The sequence below is a fragment of the Antennarius striatus genome, chromosome 6 (assembly GCF_040054535.1).
Source record: "Antennarius striatus isolate MH-2024 chromosome 6, ASM4005453v1, whole genome shotgun sequence".
In the NCBI taxonomy this organism is placed as follows: Eukaryota; Metazoa; Chordata; class Actinopteri; order Lophiiformes; family Antennariidae; genus Antennarius; species Antennarius striatus.
In genome coordinates this window covers 25,066,173-25,093,015 of record NC_090781.1, presented here as the reverse complement: position 1 = coordinate 25,093,015, position 26,843 = coordinate 25,066,173, and the positions used below count along the sequence as shown (strand labels likewise).

The 26,843-nt window shown below is 43.7% G+C and overlaps 1 protein-coding gene across 3 annotated transcripts in view; it reads right to left on the bottom strand.

Annotated features, from left to right (window-relative positions):
- Positions 1-7,770: 7,770 nt before the first annotated feature.
- Positions 7,771-26,843, bottom strand: part of LOC137596317 (SPRY domain-containing SOCS box protein 4-like) — a 34,016-nt gene continuing 14,943 nt past the window's right edge. Inside the window, exons 1-3 of one of the 3 annotated variants that reach the window (XM_068316712.1) lie at positions 26,015-26,685; positions 19,460-20,327; positions 7,771-9,256 (exon numbers count right to left, since the gene is read on the bottom strand). In XM_068316712.1, coding sequence (XP_068172813.1) covers positions 9,237-9,256; positions 19,460-20,327; positions 26,015-26,017 — 891 coding nt within the window. In that variant the 5' untranslated portion in view covers positions 26,018-26,685 and the 3' untranslated portion in view covers positions 7,771-9,236. Of the gene's footprint in view, positions 9,257-19,459; positions 20,328-26,014; positions 26,686-26,843 lie in introns of those variants that run through there. The other 2 variants (XM_068316711.1, XM_068316713.1) reach the window with 2 other exon arrangements.

Genomic DNA, 26,843 nt, shown 5'->3' with positions numbered 1-26,843 from the left:
ACCACACACACACACACACACACACACACACACACACACACACACACACACACACACACACACACACACACACACACACACACACACACACACACACACACACACACACACACACACACACACACACACACAGTGCAACAGTCCCTTCTGAAATCTCAAATCAGATGGTTGGAATAAGACTTGGTCAGTCTTCAAAAATGAGGTAATATCTCCCCCTACTGGAAGAGTACACACACACACACACACACACACACACACACACACACACACACACACACACACACACACACACACACACACACTGCAATGATAATAAGCCTTGTCCGAAAACCTCCTGTTTTATGCAGCTGATAAAATAAAGTGACACTACACCTGCTTGTCGATCAAACCGCCCCTACAGAAACGAGTCTCCTCCGATCGTCCCCTGGACTGGTTTGAGCAGCGTCCCCATTATAGTCCACACCATACACCACCGTCTTTGTTTAAATAAAGTTGTTTGAATCCCACGTTGTCCTCCGGAATACGTTCAGTGTGATGTTTGGGATCCCACAGGGAGATACCTGACGTCCTGTGAAGATGCAACGCCGTCTATATTTAGGAAATCCCAGTTGCTAAAGCAAACGGTCTGATTACTTTAGTTTTGTACACTTCATGTTATCGATCCACCTTTATTCTCGCAAAGCCAGGTGATTTTACAGAAATAGCATATTTTCAATGGTACTCAAAAACAAAAACAAAAAAAAGACCTGTGTGTGCTCACGTCGGACTAGCCGAGGGTCTGAGTTGGGTTTGGGGGAAGGACAGAGGAGTCTCCTTGTAAACTTTTATACGCTCCTTTCTTGTAAATACTGAGTATAGTAGGTGCCCCACCCACCCCACCACCTCCTAGCGCCACGCCCAGAATCCACCCCCTCATATACCCACCTGTACACAGCGAACATGCCACCTCTTCATGTGTATGTGTGTGTTTCCTGAAGACTTTACCGAACCGACCCCCCCCCCCTCCAGTCCTCTGGTGTGTTCCCAGTTTTCACACCATTCCAGTTAACTGGGATGGATGAGCCGTCGCCCTCGTAGTGACTGGGTCGGTTAAAGCTGCACCAGGCAAGATGTTAAGTGAGACCAGACATGGAAGCCAGACATGGAAATAAGAAAAGGAAGTCAGACATGGAAGCTAGACATGGAAATAAGAACAGGAAGTCAGACATGGAAGTCAGACATGGAGGTCGGACATGGAAGTAAGAAATGGAAGTCCGACATGGAAGTTAGACATGGAAGTCCGACATGGAAGTCAGACATGGAAGTCCGACATGGAAGTCAGACATGGAGGTCGGATATGGAAGTAAGAAATGGAAGTCCGACATCGAAGTTAGACATGGAAATAAGAAAAGGAAGTCAGACATGGAAGTTAGACATGGAAATAAGAACAGGAAGTCAGACATGGAGGTCGGATATGGAAGTAAGAAATGGAAGTCCGACATCGAAGTTAGACATGGAAATAAGAAAAGGAAGTCCGACATGGAAGTCAGACATGGAAGTAAGAAATGGAAGTCAGACATGGAAGCCAGACAGTCAGGATTCAACAACAACGAGTCGCCTGAAGTCGCTTCAAGAAACAATGTTGACAGGTCACAAATTCAGTTTCCGAAAAATGTGTAATTCTCAAATTTTAAGTTGGAAAATCTAAAGATGCAAATATTTAGTTTCATTTGAGTCTGACTTCCTAAGGTCGGTGTCAGGAGTTGACTCTTCCTGAATAATAAGCATTTAAGATTAAGCTATTTGAAGTGGGTCCTTAAAATTGTGTAAAAGAATTAAATCTCAAATGTGCACTGACTCAAATTCTTCCAGGTGCGATCATCCACCCCAAATCATAAAAAGAACCAAGAAACAATTATGAAAACAGGAACACAGTAGTACCTCGAGATACGAGTTTAATTCGTTCTGTACATTTAACTCAAAAATAACTAAAATCCTTTTAATCCGTGGTGTCCTGAAGCACGACTCGTAGCTTGGATTTTCGCAAGTATGTCAAAAATATGGACAGAGCGACGACTCATATCTCAAATAACTTGTATGTCGAGCAGCTCGTATCTCGAGGTTCTACTGTATCTGGATCAAAATGAAACAAGCAAATAGAAAAAAACATATATATATAATAGAAATGTATTACAAATACCACATATTATGTACTTCTAAGCTGTCATTTGGCCTGTTTTTAGTAACGCTGCATTACGTATTAATTCATATTCACCAAATATTAGATGAATTGAAAGGCGTCATGGATGAAACCAGAGAATTGGCCGAATCAGCACAAATCACCACCTGATTTAGTCAAACTACCTCATTCCAGTAAGAACAAGCAAACAAACGGCCACAACTATTTATTACATTATATTCTAGACACGTCTTTCTTTAGAATAGCAGACCAGGTCATCATCATCATCATTACCATCATCATCATCATCAGACCATGCACTTTAGGAACTACCCAGCATTACTTTTACGCTCATCATCACCCAAAGCGTGTTTTTTTTGTTCATTTCATCAAATCAGCTCCAATAAAATGACAAAAAAATTCCCGTCCAATCCAGAAAAAATGCAAAGAAAGCCCTTTTTAATTTCCCTTTACTAATAAAACCCAGACGTGAATCACACCCTGAACCCCCCCAATAGAGAAGCTGCCTGGTGTGACTTTAAAACGACGGCGTCACGTTTGATCCAATCAGAACCCAGTCCTCACCTGGAAGCAGAAGGGCATTAATCTCAGGCCGTGGCCATCCTCAATCCCGTCCATCTGTGACGTCAGATGGACAGGAAGTGACCCCCCCCATGTGTAAACTGTAGCTCTATGTTCATGTAAAGATCTCATATGATGTTGAACAGTTTCCCCCCACCTGCTGTGACACCTTGTCTTGTGATGTCACCCCCCCCACCTCCAACCCCCCGTTCCCCCCGTGGAACTTTTGGTGGATTTTGCATTGGCCCAAAGCCCTAATGTTGTCCCGATGTTTAGAAGAGGAGGACGGTGAACTTACATGGAAACCTTGTATAATGTGTAAAAGTTTTGTTTTATTTTTAGGTTTTTTTTCTTTATCTGGACTCTTTGGTCTGTTTTTCTTTGGAATGGTCACTACAGCACTTTCTGTAAATTGGCCAATAAAAACTTGTTTTGGAATTGAGCTGTGGGTCTGGTGTTTGTTAAGTGCTTAATTTTTTTAATTAAATGAAATATTAAAAAAATCTCATCTTTGGAATATAAGGTCTTAATGGAATATTTTGTCAAAAAAAATCTAAAAAAAAATTTATGTATGAGCTCTTATTTGTCTATTTATTTATTTATGTATTTATTTTGCATAGAAAATGATTGAATAACATTTTTTAATTTATGGTATGGAAGTCTTAAAATCCTTAAAAACCAAGTGTTTCAATTATGATAAGACTTGGCTTTAAAGGGTTAAAATCCCACTCAACCAACATGATTTTGTTTTACAGCCCAATTTGTGAGGGGAAAACAAAACACCTTCAAACTTTATCAGATTTTGCTCGCAGCTCCAGGCAGGCTTGGAAGTTTTCTTTTGAAGACGTTCATTTAATTGAATTCGATCAATCATCCAGACTGGAGACATCTTCAACTCACCGGGGATGAGAGCAGCACGGATTCCCGCCGGATTACGTTTAATCCACGTGGAAAAGACCCATCAGTCAATCAAATCAGCCAGAAAGAGGTGTCGTCTCACCGTTAAGGCCTTCATGGATCACCTGTCACGTGGATGGTCCTGCAAATTAAAAGCAGTCAGTAGTTCATATAAATAAAATGACTCAATGAGTTGTTATTACCTGTAAAGCTGCAGCTGGTTCAGACAGAAGAAATCAGACGTCCAGCAGCTCCAGATTTCCACTCGTAATCTGCTCCAGACCACTAGAGGGAGCTCACAGGGGCATCGTCCAGGAAGTTTGAGAAATAAGATCAGAATGCAATGCAGAAATAAAAAGAAAAAAGGCCTGATATATTTAGCTCAACTATTTGTGTATTTTTTATGTTTAAAGTCCAATGATAATGATTAGAACTCCTTCAACCCATTTTTAAAAAAAAAATATTAAAATTGAGCTGTTGTAAACTTTGAGATAATTTATTTCACATCTGCTCTTAAGAGTTATTATTCAGTTGATTTATGTAAATTATAGCTAATCCCCATAATTTATGGAGAATGCATCATTCCTCAATGCAAAGCCTGACACAAACTGACAAAAGTGCTTTTGTCAATTGTTTAAAATGCAAAACTTTGTGGAAATAAATTTTCCAGAATGATTTGGTTTAATACATGTATGTGAAATTAAATTTTTTTTACATTTTAAAAGTATAATTTTTACATAATGAACATTGTCGAGACTACAATGCATAATAAATGTTAGAGAAGTGGGCTATGAGAAGCTCTCTCCACACCAAAGTTTAGTAAATAAGTAAATAGATTTATTTTGATCTAAAAATAATTTTGAAAGCAAATCGACTTCTAACCTTCATTCGTGTGTTAACAATGGATTGGATTAGCTTTCAAATGAACCTAAAACCCAATAAATAATGACTGTTTGTTCTTTTTTAACCACTGGATGGAGTCACAGTGAAAACACGGATCCCCATCAGTCGGTGTTGTAATAACTAAACATCACCACCAGGTGGCAGCAGTCACGTAGCAGAGACTAGATCCACTTGTCTCAGTGGCTCAGGATCCACGTGGGGTCATCAGAAAGGTTGACACTAGTGAGGAAGAGCGTGGATCGTGACCTTCATCTCCAGGATTTGAAGTTCTGAGCTGATGTGCTTTTCAGTCACATTAAACCAACAGGAACATCAGTTTCATCACCACAACCTTCCATCAGGAAGACGAGAACAACTTTTAGAATTAAAACACTGACTTAATAGTGATGATAATAATAATAATAATAATAATAATAATAATAACAATAATAATAATATTCTATTATTCGAATGGATAAAATAGAACCAGGAAGACTGAAGTAAAGGCGAACAATCTCCGGTTCTTCTTCTGATTGTGAATTCTACTGTATGTAGTATATTTAGCACATGGCTGAGAACACAGAACATGCTGGTGGGAACAGATGACACTGTACACAATGACATCGTCGTGACGATGCTAGCTGCTGTAAGCGTGGCGGCGCTGAGATGATGAGGCTCAGATGATTCTCCTGCACCCTGTGGCCAGTAATGAACTGAGAGCAATCTGATCACTAATTTTAGACCCCCCCCCCCTCTCAGCGAGGCGCCGTGTTTTTGCCTAACAGGTAGCCGGTGACATTTGAAAAGGTTGAGATTGCAGGCAGGAGCTCAGAGCGTGAAATACAGACAAGAACATTCTGCAGGAAATTCATTTTAGGTGTCAGCTTTACGCCTTCAAAGAATATGAGAACGCGAAAATCTGAAAGTTTGTTGAACGGAGGAAAAAAAAAAGGGCAAAGAAATGAAGGTGATGTGAAGAGAGGAGGCGAGGATGAGAAAAAAGATGAAGGGCGGATAAGAAAAGGCCCCATGCTGTTGGTATTGGACGTCACACTGAGTTCCCCCACTGTGAGTGTGTGTGTGTGTGTGTGTGTGTGTGTGTGTGTGTGTGTGTGTGTGTGTGTGTGTGTGTGTGTGTGTGTGTGTGTGTGTGTGTGTGTGTGAGAGAGAGAGGCGTAGGACTATGACTCATGCATACCTTTATATAGACCTAAAGGCACCAGGTAACGTCTGAAACTAGTGCTGCTGAAATTAGAAGTCGGTGTTCTGACTATTAAAGCTCATAAGCTGCTGTTTATAACACCTGTTATAACACATTATTATTATTATATCATTATGACTGTCCCTGTGAGGCTTCCATCATTCGATCCCTTTCCTTCCCGGGTCAAACCGTTTTCTCCCATTTGCCGGACTTTCCAATTCATCTGCCCCCCATTTCCTCCCCTTCCTATTCTTCTGCCCCCATTTCCTCCCCTTCCTATTCTTCTGCCCCCCTATTTCTTCCCCTTCCTATTCCTCTGCCCCCTATTTCCTCCCCTTCCTATTCCTATGCCCCCTATTTTCCCGACCTGCCTGCACCTGTTCTCCTTCGACATGACTTGCTCTTTTTTGTTTTCCTGCCATCTGTTGGTTCAATTCCCTCCGGTTCTCATCACCATGTTCCTGCCGAGGAACAGAGCGTTCAGGTAGGAAACCCGATCCGACCTGACCGAGCTGGTAAGACTTAACCTCATCAGATGAATGGAAAGAAAATTCTTTCACAAAAAAACATCTTTTAAATCCATCTATTACGGTTTTTTTCCTTCTTGGTTTGAAAAAGAATCGTGAACTCCGATCTAAATGTCGATGAAAGACGGAGCAGATGTTAGGAGTTCCATCCTGATCTGCGATCTGTGTTTGGATGAAGTAGGTCAGACGAGCATCCCTCGCTTTGAGGAGAGAGGTCTGGAGTCGAGGAGGAAATACGAGATGTAAGCTTTTACGTGACTTAAGCTCTGCAGGCACAGGACTTTTTTTTTCCTCCATAAATTATGGATCTGTGCCTCCAGCAGACAACCAGTCTGTGTAAACCACCTCCTCTACAGCCACTCGTATATACGTGTGTATGCTGGAACACCTTTTACCTTCCATCCAAAGAGAACAGAGAAACGACAGGCCCGCCCTGATACATGCATGACAGGGAAAGGGGGGAAACTTAAATATTCCAGGCATGGGGGGTGAAAGGGAATTTAGCAGGAGGAGGAGGAGGCAGAATAAAAGACAGCGAGATGAATTGAAGTGAAGCCTCACTGTCAAGAGGCTGCTAAATATGGATCCAGCAAAGACAAGTGACTCTTAACCAGATCAAACATCAGCTTTAACTCTCAGGCTTGTTCAATGATCGTCTAAAGTGCCGCTCTCTGCATTATTGAGCAGCACTCTGGGCTGGAGGGGGAGACGCTACGGATCAGGATCGATGGTGAACCGAGCCCACAGCGGATCGGAGCCAAGGCCACGTCTGGACAGGAGGGCGTACTCCAGTCCAAAAGCCTTCTGTAACAAGTCATTCTGGAGACGCTAAGCGGCCATCGGTTCTCTGCAGGCAGACAGGAGGACACCACGAGGAGCTGGGGTGTGATCACACCACAGGCCGCCTGGTGATCAGAGGCTCACGTCGACACCAAACCGGCGTCTGAGGCTCCATCACAGTGGGCCCGGCGTTTGAGGCTCCGTCACAGTGGACCCGAGGCTCGACGCTACAGAAGACTCCTCACCACCTTCATCATCAACAACTGGCGGTTCTCATGCCGTTCACTCTGCAGCGACTACAGACCATGTGATCTTTAAAATCCACATCCTGGGCCAAGTTATAGTTGGTCAAGTCGACCAAATCTGTGTATTTTAGACTCAGCTATAAACATTTTAATCTAGTTTTAAAATGAAACCACTGAAATTCCAACTTTTAAATGTTAGTAAGTTTAACATTTCAGGCTACTAAGACAAATACAGGTTCGTCGGTTCCAGGAGATGCGATGCGACTTTTAAAAACGTTAGTTGAACTAGTCTCTGAACTTGATTAATGAACGTATTTTAATAATATTTAGCTAAAACAAATCTATTTACAATTAGATTTTTTTAATATAGTACAGAAAAAAACGTCTACAGCTGCTTCTTCCTCATTGTGGGTCACGGGGGTTGCTACGGGCTACCGACATGTTTTTATTCTATTATTTTTATTTCATGTGGTTTTAATGGTTTCCTAGAGATTTTAGGATTCCGATATTTGTGATTGACGGACGAAAGATGTAGTAAAATGACGTAAACTTGTTTTTCCAACAAAAACTGACGTATAATCAGAACGTAAGCAGAGGTTTTCCTGTATATGACGACAAAAACGTATATCCTGTATATCAGGCTCAAAAATGGACATTTCAAGATGATAGTTTTACCTTAACATCATTGCTTCAGTTTGGGAGTGAAAAATACTCAACTTTGGTTAAGTGAGTGATTTAAAGAGCAGCTAGTAGCCGTTAACACATTAAAAAAAAAGAATCACCAGAGACGGGTATATATAAGCTTAGCCGACTTTATTCTTGTTCACATTAAAAAGACTCATGGAGACACATTCTTCCATCTCCACCTGTGAGACAACTGTTCCACAGACAAGTGTCAGAATCCATAGAAAAGAAAAAAAAAAAAAAACATTTTAAAAATCTCACCATAAGACCATTGTTCTCAGAAGAAAAAAAAAATTCAGGGATTAAAATAAACCCACATGGGAGGAAAACGGAAGAAAAAAGATGGATAAAAAGCAGCATTTTAAAACTTTTAGAAGACAAAAAAAAAAAGAAACGTCTTCCGTTCCAACAGAAGACGTCGTGTGCTTCTTCTTTTTTTGTTTTTTTTCTGAAGCAGGAACACATCAGCAGTCGGAGACGGCTTCACCTTCCAGATCCACCTCCACGGAGGCTGGAATCAAACCGACTGACGAGGCTGGAGGCGGCGGCTGACAAGTTGTGTTCTTACGACAGTTAGGGCTTTGATTCTGCACACACACACACACACACACACACACACACACATGCAATCCATGCATGTTGCACACACACACACAAACACACACACACACACACACACACAATCTCCCATGGCTTGGAGGGATTGTTGTGTCTCCACAGATCCTGCTGCGTAGCTGCGACTATAAATACCGACGAGTTTCCACGCCGTCGCCCCCGACGACGTGGAGGCCGCCGCCCCTCCAGTCGCGATTATCAGAACCCTAGAATTGCAATATACTCTTTAAAATCTCACATTCATTTCAGTTCCTCCGGTAATATCAGTTTGGGAAAGACAATAAAAACAAAAACTGCTGTAAACAAAAACAAAAACAGCCTTTGTAGCTCCGCCTTCCCCGCCCGGCGTCATCCAGTCGATGCTGATGTCTGCAGGTCAGTCCGCGTCGGAGGCACCATGTGATCAGATGGGCCTCTCGTCGTCGTCCCGTCTGTGGGGGTGTGTGGGGGGGTCACTGGTACTGGAGGTAGTTCTTGAGCGTCTGCGGCAGCGGCAGCGCGTCGATGTGATGGATGCGATCCCGACCCAGCGCCAGCCGAGTGACCCGCCGGCACAGGTCCATGAGGGGGAGGGGCTCCGCTGCGGGACACAGGAGACACGGTGAGACAACGGGATTCCAGGCGGGAATGTGGAAACACGGAACGATTCGCACGCAAAGGGCCGATCACACGTCGCAGATGAAAGCTGTCAGAGGAGAAGAGGTTTAATGTCATCGAGCTGGTTTTTATTCTTTATTCTAAGGGCGCGTGACTCCAGCGAGGACAGAGGAACCATTGAGACGGTCTCCGATCGGTCTGATCTTCGAGCGTCAGGGAGGGGCTCGCCTCCAGGGAGAACGATGGAGACGAGCAATGAATGACAGGATGTTAAATGGGGTTATTTCATGAATGTACTAGAAATAAAGATAAAGTAGAACCTCGAGATGCGGGGTTAATCCGATCCGTGACTGAGCTCGTAAGTCAAACATTTAGCCATTTAAATTAAATCATTTTAATCCATTCCAGCCTGAAAAAAAAGTTCCAAAGCCCCTAAATTATGAAAAAACAAAACATTTTTATCAACCAATAGACACACAGACTTTACTTGTGTGTAATTAATGATATATAAGTTACATAAACAATGATAAAGAATGAAAAGAAACACAAAAGTCACGAGAACACACGAGCTACGTCTTTACTCCACCAACGAGAACGAGATCCGGTCTCACTGATGTTGTATCCATCCACCAACACGTGGGAAAGAACAAGATACGGTCTCACTGATGTTGTATCCATCCACCGACACGCGGTAAAGAACGAGATCCGGTCTCACTGATGTTCTAGCCATCCGCCAACATGTGGGAAAGAACGAGATACGGTCTCACTCACGTTGTATCCATCCACTAACTAGCAGTGGTGTCCTGAAGGAAACGATCGTCTCATATATATGTAAACAAGTAGAGACGTCAGCGAGAGATGCTAAAATTATCTCCGTGCTAATCGCACGCTAGTGGAACATGGCAGCGCCCCCTCTGATTGGTCTGGAGGCAGGTGATGTCCATGAATGTCAGACACAGACTCCTCCACTCAAGCTTCTCCACCTGGACGCACCATCTGGTCGCGCGAAGCTCCCGCTGCTCCGAGTCCGCTGAAGTCACCGTGTGAAGGACGTGAGCACGGCGTTCACACTCAACCATAGACATCACACACACACACACACACACACACACACACACACACACACACACACACACACACACACACACTAGCCGACACGATGGACCTGTCCTGGCTTATCTTGATGTCTTGTCTAAAACAAAGTGCATCACATGACACCAGGAGACCTCAATCATCGCTCCCCTCTCTGAGAGCGCCTCTTAAAACTCTTTCTACTTTTTCAAATTTAAATTTTGGACTGTTATTGAATTTATCTTCCGTGTGACCTTCGGGAGGAAATAATGACATCCCCGCTAACCAGCGGCTAACGAGGCGTGCAGACGTGTCTGGATCCATCAGACCGTCGTTTGCTTAATGAAGAGCCCGTCTAAGAGCACCGTGGGGACCTGAGGTGTCTGTCGGTCTCATCTCCAGCCACATCGACGTGGTGAGCGTCCCGGAGACGCGTCGACTGAATTCAACTGCAGCGATGTGCCCGCAACGCGGGGCTTGTCAGCTTCTGCTAATGCTTTAGCGCTCCAGAGTCAAAATACTGGTGGAACTGGTTTTGGACTCTGAGGAACTAGTCTCCATTTACCCTGCACCTTGAGACCACCTGAACCTGAATCTCAATCAGTCCACCCCAACCAGCACAGCCCCCCACATGTAAGGTAGTTCCCATAGCAACAGTCTCCTCGCACCACAGCTGTGTGATGTCACGGCTCTGCAAAGTGTAGGTCAGGTGTGTTACATTCACTATATGTGATGTTCTGGGGAGCCTTATTAATAGATGATGCTCCTAATGGGCGCCAGCGGTGAAGCGCGTTAGCATTCCCTGGAAAGACCTTCCATTTGACGGGTGTTAATAGACGTGTACACATTCACTCCTTCTCGAAAAGCCCGTGCCATTAAAACCGATTAAAAAAAAGTGGACCATAACTTTAAGTGCAACACTTAAATTCCCCGTCAAAAGTAAGTTAAACACGTCCAGAAACACGAGTGACGCCGTAACGGGGAGCATCATTAAACTCTGACACGGCTCTCTGGAGCGGGGGAGATGACATAATGATGGGAGAAACTTGCTGAAAACTGGCCAATCCCTGCTGGCGCAAGCCGATCTCCATGGTAAGGGTTGCCCCGGGTGACAGTTGGTCCTGTCAGACGGCAGTGATGAGCAGAGCCAGGAAGAGCACACCGTCCGTCAGCAGCTATCTGACTAATAACGCAGCTAAACGGATTCTATGGCTGGAATGAAATTGCACCGTGATTTATGAATTCACAGGATGTGTGGATGTAAATTCCTATTTCTAGTTGTCTATACAGACTGTTGTTTGGAGGTTTGTTGTTCCTCAAAGCATTTCAAGACTCATTAACTCACTGAGAAACTGGATGACAGCCCCTTAACAGAAGTTGAGTAACGGCGCTAACGGGACGCACCGACTCATATCAGCAAAGCATCACTGAAGAGAAATCCACATAGAAACGTATTCTTTGTTTAGAAAGACCCATGTTGATCTTGAGAGATATTTAGCATTAACTCCATCTGTATATACAGAAGAACCTCGAGATACGAGCTGCTTGACACACAAGTTTTTTTAGATATGTGCCGTCGCTCTCTTTTTGTTCGACATATCAGTGAGACCGTATCTCATTCTTAACCACGTTTTGGCGGATGGATACAACATCAGCGAGACCATATCTCGTTCTTTACCATGTGTTGGTGGATGGATACAACATTAGTGAGACCGGATCTCGTTCTCGTTGGTGGAGTAAAGACATAACTCGTGTGTTCATGACTTTTGTGTTTTTCATTCTTTATCATTATTTATGTAACTTAAATATAATTATACACAGGTAAAGTCTACATGTCTATTGGTTGATGAGTATATGATTTTTTTTATAATTTAGGGGGTTTGGGGCTTGTTCACAAGGTTAGAACAGATTAAAATGATTGTAGTTATTTTAAATGAGAAGAATTTGCTTGGCTTACAAACGGAAGGGATTAAACTCGTATCTCATGTTACTACTACAAGACTTATTACTCACTTTTCATTCATCTCTCTCTATCTTCAATCACGTTTAAAAATGAGCACTTGTCCAGTGTTTAGATGATCCCGCCCCTTAACAGACACGTTTTATAGCAGATCACACATTTCACAGATTACGAGGCAGCAATTAGCGTGTTGGTGACGGGAATGTCACCAATGCCATCCCAGCACATCCAAGAGACCTCTCAGCGTCAGCCATCTTGACCTTAATGACCACATTGAGACCACCGGACAAATGTTTCTGCCCCGATTTCAGAAAACCAGCTCAAGGTGACTCAACTCGAAGATGGTCAATCATCTCCTTACACCATGACAGCACAACTGCGACAACTACTACTGAAAGGAAGTGGACTAACATCCAACTGAAGGCGATCAACTCCATTGAAGGGGCAGATATCAAACATATCTGCCCCACACCTCTTCAGATCTCTAGAGGAGTAAGTCGTCTGCGTGGATAAAAATAGTCCGACATGTTTTATGTTCTCATGAAAAATGGGAGCATCATAAACAAGCTGTGTTTATGGCATAAATGTCACATCAACATAAACAAGTGTTTCCTTATTTAAAATCGACCTGCGTGTCCACGTCGTCTTCCATACACAAAAACACAAGCAGCTTTTAAAAGACAATTAATAATCAATTAATGCTAACCAGCCAGAGGCATTGAGGTTAACTCCAGGTGAACGATAGCACTTCCTGCTACTTAATATTTCCTCTTCGATCCAATCTGTCATGTAAATGTCTGTCTGCACTCTCCCCATTTCTCCAAGCACTTAAGTCTTTTTTGGAATGGCCAGAGTCCTGTTTCTGACAGATTTATGGTGCAGTAGAGGAAATGGAGGGTGGAAAAGTGCAGTTAAGGACGACTGAGCGCCTGATGCGCCGTTTGCCAGGCAGGTGAACGCCCCCCGCCCAGCAGCTAATGGAATGGAGGCAAAATTTAGGCCGTCAACAAATTGAGTTCCTATCAATTTCCTTCTTATAGTCACCTGAGTGGGTGACATGTGAACGGCATACAAAGACAACATGACCCAGTTACGTCCCATTTTAAATTATGCCACCAATCTTTTCGGCACAAGTTCCGATTTTCCCGTTCCCCTAACTCAACCTCTTCCACCTGCACACCCTTCATTACGAGAGAAGGTGGTAACAGGAGAGGACGCAGACTCCCCAGCCATGCTTATCTAATAGATTAGCATAAAACTGTTGGAGCTGTCTGACCTAGTTTTAAGATGACGAGTCCGCCAGCTTCGCATAGGCAGGCCTCAAGGTACACATCTGCTTCGCTTTCCAGCAATAAGTCAAAAGATATATAAAGAGGAAGTTTTATCTATGGACAGATTTAGATCAATAATCTACGGCACAGAAGAAAATTGGAGCGCAGCGGTGTTGTCAGCACCAGACTTTAGAACGGTGAGGCGAGCAGCAGGCCTCGCTTACAACAAATTGGAAACGCATGTGTCCAAATTGAATCGTCCACTCAGAGCGGAAACCAATTGTTCACTGAACGAGTTATTCCTGCCACTGGCGATATCTGACTGACTATTACATCACACGGCAAGCTAGCGAGGTCCACAACGACGGTCTCCGGCTGCTCAGGAGAAGAAAAAAAGAGTGCAAGTGTATAGTGTGGGGGGTTTGTGTGTGAACACGCACCATTTAACAGCCATGCACACAAAGAATAGCTGCGAAATTGGAACATCTTCGTTTGGGTTCAGCAAGTTCTTGAATAGGTTTTCTTTTTTAAACTAGCAGAAGTGTTGTGAAATTATTAGCATAAGGAACTGAGCAACCACCAAAATAGTCCACTTTGTCTACGAACACTTAAAGTTCATGAACTACCTCAATTTTAATTTAGTTTCCCCAAACACTTAACGTTTCCACCCTGATAGGATCCCTGATGGGATCCTGAAAAGTGTCGTTTGCCTAAAACTTCGAGATGAATTTGAACGAAAAGTTGAAAAGGTGAAGGATTGAAACACCTCAATTCCTCCCCAACAATACAACAATACACTGTTGTTCAAACCACATTTGCCTGTGGGGAAACGGTGCAACAGAAACGGATCGACAGAAAACAGATGCATCACCAACCCTGTGCAAACAACAGACAAAACCTCAGACAAATGTGTCCCAGACGCAGATGTGGCCGTCCTGATAGGAAACAGGTGGAACACAGTTTTACCAACAAGTCTGACTGGGAATACTTCAAAGGCTGTTATCACACTCCCATTGTATCACCGTTTATCAACCGTTGATAGAATCACATCTCTATAGACCTGGTATGTGACCGCCCCCTGCTTATTCCAGCATTTCAAGTCTTGCTTTAATCACCGTTAACATACCGCAATTTATTCCCTGTAAAAGACGCCCACCCATCTACCGCGACCAGCAGGGGTGGGAGACCCATGAGCAGCCAATTACTGCCTTTAATGTCCATGCACCGCTGCCTTCTTATTCAGCCTTTAACTGTCACTGCATAATTGGTGTGAAGAGACTTTTCCAGACAACATTCATTTACTTCTTCAAGAGAAAAAGGGAATACTTGGGAAACTACAGTGCTCCAAGCAGGAAGAGAAACACCCAACACATACCAAGTGTTACCCGACGCAAACCAGTGTCAGAGGAACATGTCCAAAGCTTCTTGAGATCACGAAAGTTTCACCCCAACACCATGACATCTGTACTAACATGGTAGTGGGAGCAAACGCCGTTATCTTGGTAGAGATCCACAGGATTTCTACCAGGATGAGTCCAGACAATGACTTTGTTCGTGAAAGACAAAGAAAGCAGGGAAGTACTCACAGCAACGTTCACTATGTTGTCCCAAACATGGCAGAAGTGATAAATCCCTGACCACCGGTAAGTCTGCCCGTTTCGTGATGCTTTAGGAACATTAAACATCAGTGTCGTCTAAGTCTTGTTACTTGTCTTAAACTTTTGAGGTACTATTTGGGAGTTTAACTTCTTCATTACACTTCATACTTCAAAAAGGTAAACTACTGGCCAACCTCAATCATATATTTGCTTTTTTGTGGTTTTGCACTTTACAGGCATGTCTTTTTTTCTTTCTTTTTTTTTAAAAAAGGTTTTGCACTTTACAGGCATGTCTTGACAACCATTCCAGAATTTCTTTACACCAACTTCCACAGAACAGGATTCTGGAGTGTTATTCAAGCCTCTTATTCACTAACACAATAAAGACTAATAATCTAACCACCACTGACTAGCTGATGTAGCATCTGGGGTTGTCTTCTGCAAAGTTCTACTTTACGTTATTGCTTGAATCAGTGCAGGAAATCCTGTTGACAGCTCTGAACAGCAGAGTCTATTTGTGTAGAGCACAAACTGGACCGACAAACGAGCGAGCAGGCTACCTGGTCAACCTCCCACTTACCCAGTAAGTCAGCTTAACCCGGCGCTGCAGAAATGTGACACCACAGCAGGGGGTGTAAAATGTCAAAAGGAGGGATTAATGCTGAAGACAAAGAACTACAAAACACAGCAGGAGATACAAGATGGAACACAAACAGCACGTTTTACACAGCTGACTGTTGTGTACACCGTCTTTTTGATTCACGCCGAACAATCAAAGGTGGCACAATGCTGTTCCAGCGTGTTTTCAGACAGCACTTCGACATGCGAAGTGGAATAACAACGTACAGCACAGCAGTACATGTTGTGTGACATTTCACTTGTGGAAGAACATGGCAAATGCGATCAATACCTTTCCTGTTACAAGGAGGCTAATCACACCTTCAGGTAAAGGGCATGTTGGGGGAAATACCCTGTCGAGAAACGGAGTCCGACAGGGTTCATTTACAAAAGACGGCAAAAATAAGAGCAACTCTTCGTCTCTAGTGTTCAGCTAGGTTTTTCCCGTTTTCATAAGAAGGAAAAAAGGAAAATTATTCAGTCATTCTGATGTTTAGAAATTAGGGATATAAGAAAGAGCAGGCTGACAGTGGTGCGAGTCCGTGGTGTGAAAGCAATCATCATGTCTCAGTAGGGTTAGCTTTCAACAGCTTTTGCCCTCAGTCTGTGGGACTGAGGGCAAAAGCTTTCATAGAAGGACTGGAGGGAAGAGAGAACCGCATTAATGCAGCGCATTAAGAGACTAAACAGGAGGGAGTAAATAGTTACCACACGGAATAACAAATGAACGCAGGAGACGCAGGAGAGGGAATGGACGACACGACAAAGAGCAGAACCAGAAATCCTTAGTCCTTTTGACAGGATGTACAATGACAAGATCTGGGAATGGGGTAACACCTGGTTCCATTGTTCTTATAACACAACATGGAGATGAATTCATCACCCGGTAGAATAGAACAAAGTTCTATCAAGAGGTCTGAGTCCAACTGAAGCTGTTGCTTTTAGTGTGTGCCTCCTTGGTACAAAGAGATTGCAAATCATGCACCATAATTTAATTTTACAGGTAAACCTCGGCTTATGTGATTCCCAAGTATAGATTGGTTTAAAAAAAAAGGGGGGGGAGACACATCATTTTCCTCCACTTTATATCTGTCTGCCATAAATACTGGAATCATTAAATCCCTAGTAAACCCTAAAACATACATAATGTTACTGTACAATAAATCAGAATAAAAATATATCATTAGCCCGTAGCAACCCCCGTGACCCACAATGAGGAAGAAGCGGCTAAAGACTAGACGGAGACGTTTTTTTGTACTATTAAAAAATGAAATGAAATGGTCTGTAATCTTAAAATACAAGTAGATTCCTATTAACCAAATATTAAAATGCATTCATTAATAAAGTCCAGTACAGAACTGAGAAGAGTTATCTTCAGGTTAACTTACTGGAACTAGTAAACAACATAAACCAAGGTTTACCTCTACAACCATTTACACGAGGCGTCATTTCTATTTTAGTAATAAACTGTTATGGTCGTTCACCAAAAGAATAACAAACACAACCAGAACTCCAGATTCTGGTAGGACCACTTGGCCCAGGACTGAATGGCGGTCCAGCCATTGGAGTAAAGTGTGTTAGTGGTGCACATAAAAGAAGCTTTAAAACGTTTCAACCCAATCAGCCCTGAACTCGCATAAAACACTTGAATGCACTGCAGTAGAGCAATTACAAGTTTGTGCTGTACCCACAAAACTCAAAGAGTCGTGACAGGAAGGCTTGAGGATTGAAGTCGCCTGAACACACCTCTGCTGCTAACACTACAGTAAAATAGTGCCGATATTTCAACTCAAGTGGCAACGATATACCAAAATACATACAGGATTCTACTCTGCCACATGTTTTAACAGAAGATGAATGAGTGCCACTCTTCATTATGTGTGTTTCAGCTGTGTAATGTGTGTGTACACACACACATACACATTTAACTCGACAGACCTCTCTCCGCATGGCCAGACGCTGAGCTCAGGGGCATGATGGGACATCCTCCAGAATTCCTTCACTACTGGCCACTTTCCACCAATGCGTGCGCACACAAACACACACACACACACACACACACACACAGACATGGCTCGAAGCCATGGACATGGTGTCCATGCTTCGCTGTCGGCGACGCCTCCAGGCCGCTCTGGGTCTTTGTACAACATGCAGGTTAAAGTAGGAAGTGGACTAAACCCCATTGCACGAAACACAAAGACGAGCTGCGACACACAAACACCAACCATGGCAACTTCAGGACGACGGTGGATAAAAATGTGCCGATTATACAAGAGCCTTTGATGCCGTTTAGAGAAAAAAGCAAGGTTGGAATGGAGATAAGGCATGTTAGAAGAAAGAAAAAGCATCCCGGTATTGCACACACACAGCGCTAACTGGAGATTAGCAACCATTTGTGGTATGATAACTATTTCCAGAGTACAGCGCCCTGCGACACCGGCGCACCGCTACTCCCAGTGCGAGGAAAGTTTGAGGGAGACTGTCTGAAAGCCTGGGAGACGACTCAGCGGTGTTGGAGGCAGGCAGGCTAGAAATAGTACCCGTTGAAGCCGTTTCCTGTTGGTAAACAAAGCAGCTCTTCTCATGATGGGCTTTTAATAGATCAGTGCAGACTAATATGAGCTGAATATCAATTCGCTGCACGCCAAATAAATAATGAGTCATCAGCGTGTAAAGCTTTCCTAAATCCTGAGCTTCACGGCCGACCAGCAGCGAAGTATTTGCAAATCAGTCACGCCGGCGTTGCTTGAGCAGATTGTTTTTCCATCTTTAAAAGATCCGCTGTATTTTGAAATAATGAGTCAATTCAGCCGTTCTTAAGATGTTTTCCACTGACTTCCAAAAACTTCAAGAGTTTTGCTGTTTAACTCTCGTTCGGTCCGCCTTCAAAAAAAGTCGGACGGATGAGATGCGCATCTCGTACGTGAGGTCAAAATTAAGGCACTGCAATTTTTGGAATGCTCACTTTTGTGACTGTATCTCGTTCTTTCCCGCGTGCTGGCCGATGGATACAACATCAGTGAGACCAGATCTTGTTCTTTACCGCATGTTGGAGGATGGATACAACATCAGTGAGACCGCATCTCATTCTTTCCCACATGTTGGTGGATGGATACAGCATCAGCGAGACCGGATCTCGTTCTCGTTGGTGGAGTAAAGACGTAGCTCGTGTGTACTTGTGACTTTTGAGTTTCTTTTCATTCTTTATCATTGTTTATGTAACTTATGTATTATTAATTATACACAGGTAAATTCTGCATGTCTATTGGTTGATTAAAAAAAGGTGCGATTTTTTATAATTTAGGGGGCTTGAGGCTTTTTTCACAAGGCTGGAATGGATTAGGATAATTGAGATAACTCTGGACAGTTTAATTAAGATGGGACTCAAACGCCACAGGAAACAGTTAAGAGACCTCTTCAGCTTTTCCGTGGTTGTGGTTTATGGAGCGGCGCTGCAGTCGGTTTTGGAGCTAACCAAGTCATCCTTGGATTTCCTGGGATTCCGTTCCATTCTGCGTACCAACCACACACACTTGAAAACTGCACTAGGTCAGCTGATTGCGTGGCCTAGTACTGTGGGAAAAGTAGTCCCTGCATTTTAAAGTTGTTACCCCGAACTTGGTAGAACACAAATGTCACGCTGGGTGTTAATAGCCGAATGTGTTAGACATTAATTTAGGAGTTCAGCAGCAGTAAACCAACAATTTGTTGCGCATTTTAATTCCTGTGTCGTCCTGATTTTTCAAGCGTGTGTGTGTTTGTGTGCAACTTACGATCCAGTCCGTTGACGTAGCGAATAGAAACCTCGCAGTGCCCCCAAACGGCGCTGACTATGGGATACAGTTTCTTGCCCTTCAGCCCTCTGAAAGCCACCCCTAGATACTGTCCGTCCACCATGAAGCTCAGCGTCCCTTCGTCCATGTCCAGTATGACCGTCAGAGCGTCTGGAAGTACAAACGACTCGTCCGGCTCCAGGAAACAGGGGTACGTTGGTGCCGACGTGGCGGCGGGACGGTTCTTTCCATCGTGATAGAGTCTGTTTCGACCCAGATCCCACCCCCAGGACTCGGAGTCCGAGCCCACCAGGGCCGTGTAGCCCACAGAGTGTAAAGACGCCTCGGGGGTGGCCACGCCTACGACGGCGTGGGTGCCTCTCTGCCTGGACGGCCAGTGGATCCTCCAAACATGGAGACCCCTGGTGTATCCCACCTTCCCTCGGATGCAGTCCGTGCTCTGTGCCACCGGGTGGCGATGAAACGTCAGCTTGTCATCCTCCTTGACGAAGACGTTGAGCGAACGGTCGTCGGGGTTCCAGGCGTGGCGAAGTTGGGTCTCGGGTGTGGCCGACGGCATGTCGAGCAGCAAGTCCAGCCGGGGCGGTCGACAGAAATCTGGGCCGCGTAATTCGCGGCGTACCGGACGATATGACGACTCTCCGCGTACATCCACTGATTTGATGCTGCCGGAGATCTTCTGTCCCATGATTGGCTGGTCCAAGGGAGGAAGGAGGGGTAGAGGGGTGGGAACCGGATGGACCGAGGGTGGTAAAAAGGGGGCAGCGGGTCTTGGCGTTACCTCATGTGCGTAAAGGTGGCACAGTGGGTCCTGGATGGAAGGGTTCAACCAGGAGGAACCAAACTCCTGAAACAAAAGCAGAAAATAGTTTCAGCTTTTTATTTGGCAACAAGAAATAATCACAACTTAAAATCTGAACAAATAATTTGATTTCCCGCCCAAAGAAATTTAATATAGATGAAAGTTATTTCGTGGAGACAAATCAAAAGCGATGACTTCAAACTTCTTCGAAATGAAAATAACTACCATCTCTAATTTGGCCCCACAAATCCGACAATCCGATTTGCTTGTCAAATCAGTACCTCGAGATTGGAAACTGTGCGATGAAGAGATATTCAAACCTGGCTCTCTCTGCTGCACATTTACACTCAACGCTGGATGTGCAAAAATCTCTAGGCACCTCGAGATTCCACTCAAATCCCAGACAGAGAGTGGTGATGCAATGACGAACAGAATATGGATGAGTGGTGATGCATCAAAATGATGATTTCATCACCGTGTGACTGCCTGCTGTGTGAAAACCACGAGTTTATCAGTAAAACTTTCACTAGCATCCAGTGAAACTCCTCTCCAGCAACCTTTTCCTTCATGGAATGAAATTCTTCCATGTTCTAGAGGTAAAAGGAAGGAGATACGAATCTTGATCGATCTACAACCAAGCCAGAGTGTTAACATTCTACCTCCAGAGATGGAGAGCGGCGTCTTGCCAGCACCGTTTGTTCCCAGGAAAGCAGTTTTTAAGTGAAGCAGACAGAATGCAAACATTTTTCTAAGGCATAATTGGCTTAAACAGTTTAATTCTACAGCGCGTTGATCAGCTAGGTTCCTGCTTTGTGTCTGGGTGCTGGAATACGAACAATATACCAAACATCTGCCTTGCAAATGTCATTATTTCAACATTATATCACACTTATCAATGTTAATAATGAGATTTTTTCATGCACCACTTCCCCAACTCTTAAAGAAACACCATTAAACCCTCAACTCGTGAATGCATATTAATAAATTTGTGCTTTTTTACGTGAAACCAATGCTATGTGACAATAAACTGTGTGCCGACATCCCTATTAGTCATCCAGCATTTCCAAATGTTCTGCTCTGACACAACTCCTCACCCTGCCTCTCACTCTTTCCGATACGCAGACCTTCAAGTGTTTTAATTCGCCTATAGTTTCTCAGGAAACGGCACCACGTGTTTCTTCCAAGGGAAAGTCCAGAGAGTTTACCGACGCCGACCCTCAAGGGAAGTTTTGAACCAGACCAGACAGAATCAGATGATTAAAATCGGAAAGTCCAGTTAGGCAAAGGCCATTCCGATGCAAGAAAGAGAAGATAGTCATTTCAATCCGTCGGGATTGGTTCTTACAGAATCAATCGGAGATGTGAGATGCAGGGGGGGGGGTGGCCATGGCGCAGATGCTAAATGAGCCAACAAGTCACAAGACTCATGACTCAACACATGTAACGGTTGACAGACAAAATGTTATCTCGTGACAGAAAGCCATTAGAAGTGACAGGCGCTACGCTCCCTCATTAATTAATGCCTACCATCTGACGTGATGCATGGATCCATGACAAATAAAGATACTCATCTGACAGTTCAATTTAGCTACAGGCGCTAATCCGTGGTGGTCAAATACACACTTGACATTTGCTCATTTGTACATGTGACATACGTGACAAACACAAGCCCTTCTGCTGTTATGTATGTTTAGGCTCGCCAACAGTGAGCGAAAAAAATCTGGGGGGTAGGACGACATAATGAGGAAAATATTTTCTTTTATTTAGCTTTCCATATTTACGGAGACGAACCAAGCTACAATTACAAATCCCGGCTCACACACACACTTCTATATTTGTAGTTTTTGTGAGTCATGTGTCTAAAGTCTGCTTACACAAGAATGAAGGCGTCTTTGATATAATTGTGACGATTGCACTTAGCAACGGTTGATTAATTTGAGTAACTAGAAGTTCCAACGTCTGAAAGTGCAATAATTTGGCTTGAAAAGGCAAACAAACGTCATCCCTAGACGGACGGCCCGACTGCATCGCGTACATAAAACTATCAAGCTCATATTTCAAACCAATCAGATCCTGCGTGCATCAGCGATTTGAGGTTCTTGCTGAGGGCGTTTGAGAGAAAGGACAATTTATATCCTTGTCAAGGTGGGACCGGTGCCACCGATTGAAGAGGGGAGAGGGTTGAAATGTTGATAACTTGTGTGCATGGGGTTCAAACCAGATGACATATAATGCAGCTAGTAGCAGCTAGCAGCTAATGCAAAAGAATGTAAACCAAGAAGACAACAAAATGGTTAATTCGTGCATGCTAAATACAATCGCACACTCAAGGTGTTGTTCTGTAGTCTCGTTCAGACTAGACATGTAAAGTTGGGCAGAAGTGGTCGTCGAAACATCTCAATGAAACACACTAGTGGAGTATTAGAGGTTAGTCGTTCAACGTGGAACACAATGGGAACTTCCTGCTGCTGATCACCCACTTTGACCGATTCTCCACGAGAAGAACCGCCAGAGGCGTCGAGACAAACCAACCCAAACTCATTCAAAGTCTACAGAACAGGCTAATAATACATCAGTTACGTAATTACAAGAGGAACAGACGCCAACATTGTTCCTGCTAATGTAGTTCCTAGTTCTGTGGCCTGACAGTTGTTAACAGTGGAAAATGGCGTGAAATCCTCACACATTTTAATCAACATCTGTCAATTTCTTTCTGAAACATTTGCGATTGATGGCCAGAGGTACGTTTTTATCCCTCTACCTTTGACTATGCGTTAGGCAGCTAGCTTCCTATGTAAACATTTTTTATTGCTTCAGGGGTCAGTCAGTCATCTTCAGATTACCACCGCTACATCCGCCGCAGCGGGTCACGTGGAGCCGGAGCCTATCTCGGCGGCATAGGGCGTGAGGCGGGGGACACCGCGGAGCCACCCAGTGCACCGCGGAGCTTCAGGGGTGACAGATAGAAATCAATCAATCTCAGATGTCAGATATTACTACTGATTAAACACCTTTCTCTCAACACTTCACCGTCTTGCAGTAACATGTTTCTAACGCTCATGAAACAGTCCCCTTACACATTAACATTCCGGATTGACTGTCTCCAATTCCTGCTAATTAATGACTTCTTTTTCATACTTTCTAAGGAAGCAGTAATTTTTTCAGCAGCATTGGATTCACAACCAACAGCTGGTGGAAACGGAAAATACCAGTTCAGTCAGGGAGTAGAATAAAGTAGGAGGATTTCCAGCAGTTACTCATCACTGCCAGCATAAAGAAATCAGTTCTTGCACAGATGTGAAGACAGTTGGCTGATTAGTGCAGATGAAATAAAAAAAAAAAAAAACGTTGATGAAAGGACAGATTAAATTTGGGCTATGACAAAAGGTTTGTTGATGAGGACGAAGATGAAGGAGATGAGAAGCAAGGATGCGGAAAGGGGAGTTAAGGACAAATATCAGGTGACTTCAAGGTGATGTGGGGGAAACCCTGAAAGACCTTTTCTTCGGATGAAAATGATTTGAATTCAGTGGAAAAGACGATCCAACACTCATTGCCTCGTCTCCTGTACGTCTTCCCAGAATATCCCAGAGATTCGCTTCTGCTAGGCATGAGAGATGGAAGACAAGGAGAGTCTGGGACAGTTTAAAGCAAGAAAGCCTCTGTTAGCATATCAAACAGACACAGCCTGAAAGAACCCCAAGCAGAAACAAACAACACACACAGATGTGTGTGTGTCCATAAGGCGGGAACACTGAAGTACAACCAACATGAACCCAAGAACCCACGTAGCAACACACCAGCTGGGGCCGACGACGACATGCGAATGTGTGTTCATACACACACTCAGTCAACGAGATGCAAGCAACCTTTAAATAACCATAACCTTTATTAAGGTTTGTGAAGCAAAAGGCAGATAGAAATAGAAGCTAAGCTCCATTTTTAGTAGACAAAGAGGATCATCATGTTTCATGTGTTCAGAAAACAGTGAACGGAACTAGACCTGGTAAAGTAGTACCTCGAGATACAAGTTGAATCTGTTCTGCGACTGAACTCGTAAGTCAAACAACATTTGAACATTAAAATAACTAAAATCATTTTTACTTGTTTAAGCCCAAAACCCTCTCAAGTATTAAAAAATAGACATGTCAACCAATAAAGAACGAGATGCGGCCTCCGCTGATGTTGTATCCATCCGCCAACACGGGAAAGAACGATATCCGGTCTCAGCTGATGTTGTAACCTTCCGCCAACGAGCGGTAGTATCCTGAAGCACAACTCGTATCAGTTTTTGCTCGTATGTCGAACAAAAATATGGACAGAGTGACAACTTGTATCTCAAAAAGCTTGTATGTTGAGGTTCTAATGCATATTAAAAGAGAATTATTGAAAACAGTCCATGACTGGTTGAATTTGTGACTAAATAAATAAATAAATATAGGATTAGTTGGTGCTCTGGCTCAACATTTCTCGTTGCCTTCCCAAAGCCTTTGTGTGGCTGTAACACTTCCAATCTATGATTTTCTGTTTTCCAACATCTTTGAATGTCGGTTCACAATCTCTGATCCAACTGCGAGACAAAACACTGGCAGCTAACTTTATAGCTTCAACCAACAGTCTGCCACTTCCAGTTGGACATTCGAGGGGTTTTTCCATGTTGCCCTGAGTCTATCAGAAACAACTGGAAGTAGATCAGAGATTTTTTTTTGAGGCCCAAAACAAGTAGAGACAAGTTACAGTTGTACCCCAACGACCTGACGTCCTCTTGATGAACTATTCTCCATAGCAAGAAGACGTCTTTGATGAGAACTTTGATGTCATTTGATACATGTCATAAAACGATCACGACATTAAACTACAACCCTATAGCTGGCTGACTGTAATTATTAGACGTCCACCTGTTTTAAGTTTCCTCCCAATTTATTCCCCAATAAACTTCACTCTAACTCGAGTAGCCTTTCAGTTTAACGGCAGTAGTCCGTTTCCAGCCCATTGAGCTCATGAATGAGTCATTCATAACCGATGATACTCTCAAGAGGACGGCGTGTACAAAATGTTTTCTTATCAGTGACATAAGTATGTGGACGGTTCTGACTCATCCCTTCAAAAGAACTGGGATCGAGAAACTTCCACAACCGGAGAGCAGAGTAGTGTTGAAATCCACATGATGCCCAATTATAGCTGTTAAAGACCAAAACCTTAACAACTATTTTATTGTTCTGCTGAACCCACAGTTTATTCGGACCTCCTTTTCACAATCTCTCTGCTCTGTTTTAACAAGACAGAACATCTTACTGCTTTTCTGTGGCAAGTGAATTCAGACATTTAATATAGTATCTAAAAAGTCTGAATAGAACTAAACTGGGATGGTGAAGCGCAGTGTTCCCGTCCCAACACTTCAACATTCAAGTGAGTGAAACAAAGTTCTAACGCTAATGGCTGTAATCAAGTGGACCCAAAAGCATTTAAGATAAAAAAAAGTGACCGACTTAATATTTTAAATTATACAACAATACACAACATTTAACCAACTTCTCAGAAGATGTTAGCGCAGCAGCTCCATCAAACTTTTACAAACAAAACCCTTTGTGTTCTTGTTTTCTTCCCATTCATTGAAAAGGTTTTTCTGGGGCTTGATGAGCCCAGCGACGGTCCAGCCAACAGCCAGACGGGAAACTGGAGGAAAGACAAACAAGCCATCAACTGACTGAAGCCGGGAAGAGACGTCTTACCATGAAAGCATTTCTCCGAACCGTCAGGTGGACTCACAAAGAAACGCGAAACCAGCGGCTGAAGAGCACAGTAGGAATAGTTGCTCCACAGGCTGGAGACCAAAAAATGAGGTCAGCACACCGTCAACCGCCAGACGAGTGTGTGGGACAGTCCACAGGCAGACAAAAACTGTGTGTGGATGTCAGTAAGTCGGCAAGTTCCTGCTTGTGACGTGAGGATGGGGGGGAAAAAACAGCTTGGCTCTGGTTCCCAGCGAAGACAGGAAAACAGCTGCTGGGTGGGAGGGAAGAGAGACGGAGGGAGGGAGAGAGAGTAGGCTTAGTGTGGAGCACGTTCAAAGTCTTTCCCCACAGATGTACCGACTGGGAACCACCAGAAAGCAAGAGGAAAAAGGAATCATGTGGACACGCACGCTAACGGCTGGTTTCCACTCGGGACGCAGGACAATGGGCCGGACAGCGTCAACGACATCAACGACGGCCTTTTGTGTGCTCAGAGGTTATTTTGGGTGTTTCCAGCTGGAGTTGTTGAATTAATTATTCCTCATCAAACACAGTTTGTGAACGTGTCCCCAGCAGACAGTATGGTGGTTTGGTGTGAACACAAGCAGACTTTGTGACAGCTCACACACACTTTAATTTCTACATTCACCACAGGCTCTGTTTGTCAGTGGAGTGCAATAAATTCTAACTGAAACGCTTTTGTTGCTTCGTTCATTTTTACAAGACAAATACGTCGTATGACAATCGATGCAGTTTGTGCATTTCAGGCGTTTGTTCACCAGTCAGACTGATGCTTAAACAGAGATTTAGAAACAGACAAAGGCAT